Source organism: Chanos chanos, chromosome 5, assembly GCF_902362185.1.
Source record: "Chanos chanos chromosome 5, fChaCha1.1, whole genome shotgun sequence".
NCBI lineage: Eukaryota > Metazoa > Chordata > Actinopteri > Gonorynchiformes > Chanidae > Chanos > Chanos chanos.
The window spans coordinates 34,670,621-34,678,520 of NC_044499.1; the positions used below are offsets into that span (position 1 = coordinate 34,670,621).

A 7,900-nucleotide genomic window follows, 5' to 3' on the forward strand; every position below is an offset into this window, starting at 1 on the left:
TAAAGAAACTTTTCAATACCACTAATTTACTGTCATTATTTCGCAGCCCATATGAAACTGACGTATTAAATTCACATATTGTAATTGCTGATCTCTTGTCCTCCTATCTTAGCACTGTTCTCAGTCTTGTGTGATACAGCATTTGTTGGTTTGCTGATAGAACCATCTAGCTATCTCAAGGTTAAATACTCAGAAACTCTATGTTTGTTTTCCAGTTTCTTAATAGCTAAGAATTAATATTTCTTTATACATTTTTTATACATTTAACATAATAGGGCAAAAAAAAGTAAACAGGGACGTTGGAGATGTACAGGTTTAAGAAAAACACGTATGGGTTTGAAATAACATTAGACATTTTTCTCAGGGCTCTCTTTTGATGTTGTACATCGTAGCCTGTTGACTAATCTGCTCCCATGGTCATAAAAATGAGCATGGACATCCCAGGAGAAAGTAATAACCAGCTTTATTGTTTGCAAAATCTGTCACACGTTGTTTTAATGGTCTTTGTTTAATCCCTTGTCTCGACCCGTCTTAGACCACTTCCTGAAAAATAATTAGTCCTAAACAGAGAGACAAAAATAAATAGCATCTCAAAGAGGCAGAAGAATAACATTTGGCAGAAAAGTGTGGTCTGAGAGGGAAAATGAGACTTTCATTCCCCTTGGGTTAAATTGTAGCGATGCTGCTTTCACACACAGACATTTCACACAGTCTGCTGGCAGAATTTCATCCTTTAGCTCATAGTAATCATCTCATATTTGTCCTTCAAGCTGCTGTCCTCGTCCTCCTCTTCTTCCTCTTCTTCCTCCTCAGTCTCTTCTTTGGGCTTCTCAGGGCTCGGGTGATGTAGCTCAATCAGGAGGAAGTAGACCACAGCCCCAGCAACACCCCCCACCATAGGCCCAGCTACTGGGATCCACCACCAGTAGTTTGCAGTGCTATGGAGAGCAAGCAACAGCAGACTGGTGTCACATGAGCGCAAATTTTAAATGACAAATATCCACTAACAATGATTTATATAATGTAACGCACACAGTTGGATTTGGTAATAATCACACACAATTCATTGGAAAGAGTGTCTCGCAAAAACTCTTTTTTAGGAAAGATGGGTAGAGATGTTTGGTCCAATTTTCCAAAAAGAAACAAACAAGCAAAAAAAAATCCAAACAAACAAATTTTAAAAACTATTATACAACAATGGGGTAGCCATGCTGAAACCATTGTAAACAATCACTTAGTGGTTACACTCTGCTCTAGATACTGGATATTTGATGAGAGTGGTTGTTTTGTTAAAAGTACAACAGACTAAACAAGTTACATTTGTGGTCAGGTTCTTTAAGAGGGTTCTTGTTTTTGGTCTACAGCTGTTTATGAACGAAGCCACACACTACATTCCAGTCATTGTTAGATCCACAACAAGGAAATGTTCTTGAGTCTTGACACGAGCACTGTGTGTGACATGGCATGGGGGGATGAGACTTTCCTATCGAGTCTGAGGATTTGAGCATCCCGTGTCACGGATGTACATGCTATCTTTCGTCAGCAGCCTAAATGAGCTCTGTATGCGTGCGGGACATTATTTAATTTTTCTGTCAATGTGTGATACACCAGTGCTTAGCACTTTGCATTCATTACTGACAATGTTTAGTCTGTCATTATGACCATGATATTTGCATTGACAATGTTCAATACTTATGCTTTTGCATTAGCACTTCAATTCTTAGTATTTGAGTCACTGATGGACTGATATTTCCATAAAAATACATTCTGTGGTTATATAACAGTGTATTATATGTTCTGTACTTCTTACTGATGTTTCAGATACTATGTGTACCTGCTTGGTGGTGTATCGTTTTAAAGCATACAAATCCAGATTCTCAGTCAAAGATTACTACTAGTCTTCAACATTGAATACTAAAATTGAAAATCATCTTTGAAGAGTCAGCCTGTGGAGCAAAAACCTGAACTGTCAGTGAAAAGAGCATCTGTGATAACTGTCCACTGCTTCCTGAAGAATTACATCCTCTATATGTACTGCATGTTTTGTCTATTTGGGAAGTATTGCTTTAGAAATCTTATATGCACATTACCTGAACACCTCCATTCCCCAGCCAGCCACGGCAGTGAAGAGCCTTGGTCCTAAGTCTCGAGCAGGGTTGATTGGATAGCCACAGTTCAGTCCCATAGACACGCTGATGGCCAGGATGATCAGGCCAATGGCCAGGGGCTCCATTCCTCTGGGAGCACCAATATTCTTCCCATCAATGATGGCCAGGATACAAAGTACTAGCATGCCCGTTCCAATCACCTGGAACAAATCAGGAAGCAGGGGTCAGAAGCGGGTCTCAGAAAATTTGGATGTGTCCAGGGTCAGAGCACTGGGGTCTGATTCGCTGAGGTGTACTGATTGTATGTTGGACACAGGTGAGTCTAACTGGAAGAGTCTAACTGGAACTGGAGCTGATTCAGACAACCTTAAGCAATATGTGCCATTATAGACCCAACACTGCATTATACATAAGAGTTTCATGATTACAGGCATATTTCAAATGAAACAAAATTTGAAAAAAAAAAAAATTCACCTAAAGGGATATCTCAATGTTTCAGACATTATCTAAGACACTAGATTTCTCAAAACCTTCACAAAAGAACTTGATGTTAAAGGAATGCTAAGGCAGATTTTCAGATTCTATCAGATTTTATTTTCTTTGTTACTCTGTATTCTTGTTAATAAAAGTAACATTTGATGTGCTGAAGCAAGTTAATTTGCTCTGTATCGTCTATTTGCTTAATTGGGCGAGACTGAGCCCAGAAATGGGTCATTAGGGCTAAAAATCAGCTAATGACTAGGTCTACACAAAGTAATTGGAACAATCAATGTGCATTAGCCAAATTCCCCAAAAAAGAGCAGAGAAAAGTGTTCATTAACAGAAACTAGGGAACACTGTGTGAGTAGTAAAAGGCTCGTCTGGGTTACTCTGTCTAGTGACCTATAGGCGAAACAGGACTTACCATTCAAGATCAAGGACTAGGGGTTTCCTGAGCACTCTAGACTTGTGTACTGCTCTGTGATTGCTAAAATGCATTTTAGAACATTATAGGTACACTTTAACGATTTTCTCCATTTTATCTCAGGTGACATCACTTGATATTTGGAAATCTGTGTGAAAGAGTAACATGGATACCGCTTTGAACTGATAAAAAATAAAGTCCTTCTTAAAGTACATTGGAAGGGCTCCTGTTTCCTCCGTGACCTTGACTGTGAAGTCACTGAGGGGTGTTCTTCTTGGTTTATTGTTTAACTGGTCCACAGAACAGTTGGAAATGCAATTTTATATTTGCACAGAACCATTCAGGGTAAGTCAAAACTGAACTGTTGTCCTGATTTGACCTTAACTGTGAATACTTTGGGAGTGAGCCCTATCCCGAGTTAATATTTACAGTGAAGTTACTCAACAGTTTAGTGTCCTAGCTTTATTTTATCTTTGAATCCACAGAGAAATATCAGAGGCTCTCCTCCTCTTTGATCTTTTTTTAAGCCATAAAGGACTACCAGGAGCTCTATCACACGTTTAACTTGTCTACAAGGTTCTTTAAAAAGTATAGAGTGCCCTTTTGCTTGTTTATCTGGCTGACAACGACTTTTACCTGGTCTATAAATCCACCGAGGACAGTTAGGTGCCTTCCAGGATAAGATGCAAAAATGTGACCAGTGGCATTGATCCCTGTGACTGATAGTATTCCACTGGTGAACTCCATGAATGCATCTAGGAACAGAACAAAGGAAAGTCCCTAAAGTTCATGATACTTGATAGGACCACCATATTTGAAATCACTGTTCTTTTTCTTAAAAATAGATACGAGCCACAAGTCATACAAGGTTAAAGCTACACCAAAAGCGAGAGCCATTCACTCTGCTGGTATTTTATCCCTTATTTAAGTCTTATGTGAAGATAACCTCATGTAGCAAAATTATGAGACTTGCTTTCATGAGAGAAAACAACTTCTTCTGGTCAACCACTTTCACTCTGTGTAACAGACCTCACATTTGTGGAATCTGTTGTAATATTTTTTCCATACATTAAGCAGTCCCTCAGATGTATACTTCATGTAATAGAATATTGTAATCATCCGGGGATGGGAACCATATGTGTTTTCATTACAAAATAAATCTCCTGATCCTTAAACTGGATTGATCAAAGGAAAACCACTAAAGCAATAAGAAGGCCAAGTAAAACTGATAGCCAAAAATGAATCATTCAATCCGTTCAGTTCTTTTTTAAACAATAAATCTCCTCCACAACTCAGCAGTCAGTTGTGGTACAGAAATCAAGTTATACAGTATTAAAGTGTCTAAACTCGATTCCACAATAACAGTATTCTAAATCAGAGCCAATTAATTCATATGTTGATTTCGATCCACTATCCTCTATCTTAGAGAGTAAAAAGGAGATATACAGTGTTTAAAAGAAGATAAAGAACAGAGGACTGTTGAGAACTGTCCAGACTCACTATAATAAAGGCCGAAGACAGCAGCAGCCCCTGCAAAGGCCCCCAGGAACTGGGCGATGACATAGATGGGAAATTTATAGATCTTAAGTTTCCCCAAGAGGACCATGGCTAGAGACACCGCAGGATTCAAATGGCCACCTGCAGAGGAGAATGACAGAGGAACACAGAGTCTCATGTTTCTAGAGTCTCATTTCACACTTGTTTCTCTCATTACTTGAGTCGGACCAGGGATATATATACTCTATTCATACTAAATACATACAGTTCGCAAAATAATGATACATGTCCACACCAGTTTGAATGTATCTACTGCCTTGTGTATTTTCTTTGTCAGTTAAGTTCTTGTACAGCAGAAATCCTATACAAACAACAGCTGAATGCCCTCTGTGCCAAACAGTGATTATAATACAAAAGAAAGAGAGAATTTTAGAATACTCGGACATGGCCTATTTTTACAATCCGAGTTCTTACATCTTGAGCTGTATGTTTCCCAGCGGAAACGAGAGATAACGTAGATAAGCAGCATGAAAAGCCATGATATGGCAGAATTGCTCCATTTTTTCTGTAATTAAATTGTTTTTGAAAAGAAATGACTAATGTACTAACAGGTAATAGGAAACAATATGACTGAATTTTATTCAGTGTGATTTTCCTGCAAGTCAGAAGTCCAGAGAATTAATTTACTCAGTGTTCATGACAATGTGTTGACAGGCTGGGTCTCTGTAAAAACTAAACTCGGTGATCTTTAGTGACTGTCACCCTGGGACAGTGGGATTGCCTACGATCAATAACACAGCCAGGAAGAGTGGGGTGTGATTCCCCCCAGGTTACACACGACCTCTATGAGACTACTGAAATGCAGGCTTGACTAGGCTTCACTAATCAATTTCCCATTCAGGCATGCGGGAAGTTTTTGTGGCCATATGAATTGATATTTTTAAAAGAATATCAAGCACATGAATTATATTAATATCACACAAGATACCTAACTCTACTGTTGTATAAATCCTGAATATTTTGAACCTAAAGAGAAGTTTAATTAATAGAAGTCCAGCAAGCAAATTCAGCATACAGTATACATTAAATATCATCATGTGCTTGTCATTGTCAACATAGAGCCTATAACTTATGCCTGTTTGACTCTTAGTCTTGTACTGTGTTATTAGGTTCATCTATGGCAAGAGAAGAAGTGGAAGATTTCTGAAGATTAGGGTACAATTATGATCAATTGTAAACAATAGCTAAACTGTGAACTAGACTGAAATCAGACAGCGTTTGAAAACATAACTGTTGTCAGTTGTATAATGTGCACCAATATGAGGATTACCAGTATCAGCTGTCTGAGCTGAGAATTTCGATAACCAATTTTTGGCACATTGATTTGTATTAGCTGAAATGAGCAATGGTCCATTATTTTTGTCAAACGTCACATGCCAGCGTGCATGTAACAGTGTGATGCATGTCCTAAACACTTTCCATTCCACAGTGTTTCCACGTATTTTGCATGAAGTGAAATGCACGCATAGGTCAAAGTCATATGATTCAAATCAATAGTACCATAGCAGCTCATTTACTAGAGGAACCAGTTGACTCACATAAGAAATGTAATAATTGTCATCTATGTAATCTTATCATAAATAGAGGCATTTTCAAATGAACCATGTAATAGCTTTTCACATGTTCCATGAATGAAATGAAGAGGCAGCGTGCAGTGTGTGTTTCTAAAAAAAAAAAATTTTTAAATTTCACTTAATTGTATTTGTAATTTTTTTTTAATTTGTAAAATCTTGAGTGGTGTACTTTCAGCCATGAATTGCAGCACATACATATTTACATATGCCATGATTATGTTGTTATGGTTATGTGTGTGCCTGTCTGAAAGACATGAAGTTTACCTGACACCCCTCCAGCCACATACACTCCCATCATCAGCCCAGTGGAGAAACCAATGTGAATGGTTAGAGATTCCCCCAGGGTGTTCCGACTCAGGACCGTCTGGGCCACAGAGCCACAGCCAAACAGCTAACGCAGAAAACAGAGGACCACCACAAGTTACATGGTTATATATGCTTAATTATATGGTACATAGGTACTTCACACTTAAGACAAGAGTTTATCGGAAACTCTGGTTTAGGTCTATCGCAATTAATCATTTCAGATTAGGGCCTCATTTGTGTGCATTCTATCAGTGTTTTAAAACTTTTCCCTATTATTTACAATACAACATGAAAACAATACATTTTTAGCAATAATCTGAGATCAGTGGTCCTCAACAGAGCTGAAGGACAATGGGCTAATTAAATAAAAGATATAAGACATTTCAAGGTCAAGCAACATTTTAAATTACACAGTAATTTATTTTAATTAATAATATATATGCAACACATCCATAATCCAAGCTGGTTTTTAATTCAGTTATTGACGGGTCATTTTTCTGTCCTAACTGTCAAAGGTTTGCCTTGCCGTACAAATGAGTTATGATGAAAGGACTTACCACAAGCACAAATGTTCCAAGGAATTCTGCTAAGAATTCCTTAAAAATACCATGTTTTAGGGCACAGTGCCGCTTCATCTTATGTTTGTCCTTATCTTCTTTCCAGTGATAACTGCTCTTGTTAAGGCTGATAAAAGCCACACACTTTTGATCCCCCCACAAAGTTGAGCTGCCTAAAATGCCAGCCTCTTGCACCCTTTTGTGTGTCTCATTGATCCCACACATCCATCTGACTCCCCCTCCGCTGCATAGATGGTCTGTGGGATTCAGTCCAAGAGCTCGAAGCTAGTGTGAATGGTTGACACATTGTTCAGCTGAGTAACATGACTTTGCCAATCAGTCCACAGACACTCGGAATATTGATTGGTTGACATTTAGAATATTAATGGTAATCCTCACTTCCAAACCGACTTCCTCATGCACCTCATCATATTCAATGAATCTGCTGCTCGTGAAAGTTATAGTTTTCTGGCTCTAAATGCTATTTATAAAAGTGCCATGAGGGTAAACCTTGGGCGAGAGTCTGGATACATTCTGAAGTTAAAAATAAGGACTGACAGATCTTTTTGAACTTTGTGAAACACATTATAAGTTTGTAGACGCATTTGAATCAATTATAGGCTATTGTAAAATATGCTGTATTGCAAAATATGATGTAGTCTGTTATGCATTTTCATTGAAACCAGTATACAATATATACTTAGAAAAGGTATTCAGCAAAAAGAGTGTGAAAACACTTTTATTTTCCTTCAAACACATTGATTAATATACACCTTCAGTAATTTTAATTCAGTTATACACGACTGAACAAAAAACAAATTAGGAAAAAGAGCAGGCATTGCTCAGATTTGATTAACTGTCAGATGAGGTTGGACAATTAAAAGTTCCTTCCCT

The 7,900-nt window shown here is 37.9% G+C and overlaps 1 protein-coding gene across 1 annotated transcript; it reads right to left on the bottom strand.

The window, feature by feature from the left end:
- Positions 1-294: 294 nt before the first annotated feature.
- aqp9a (aquaporin 9a) lies at positions 295-7,099 on the bottom strand. The gene is made up of 6 exons (XM_030774021.1): positions 7,007-7,099; positions 6,408-6,534; positions 4,513-4,650; positions 3,649-3,767; positions 2,091-2,308; positions 295-938 (listed from the first exon to the last, which is right to left on the bottom strand). The coding sequence occupies exons 1-6, from the start codon at positions 7,082-7,084 to the stop codon at positions 734-736; spliced, it is 885 nt and encodes a 294-aa protein (XP_030629881.1). The 5' UTR covers positions 7,085-7,099; the 3' UTR covers positions 295-733.
- Positions 7,100-7,900: the final 801 nt, after the last annotated feature.

Excerpts from the sequence above, each read along its gene's own strand:
- aqp9a (XM_030774021.1), bottom strand. The coding sequence starts at position 7,084 with ATGAAGCGGCACTGTGCCCTAAAACATGGTATTTTTAAGGAATTCTTA. Across the intron at positions 4,651-6,407 it reads TGTGGCTGGAGGGGTGTCAG|GTGGCCATTTGAATCCTGCG; the intron begins GTAAACTTCATG and ends TCTCCTCTGCAG. Across the intron at positions 939-2,090 it reads TGGGGAATGGAGGTGTTCAG|CACTGCAAACTACTGGTGGT; the intron begins GTAATGTGCATA and ends TGCTCTCCATAG.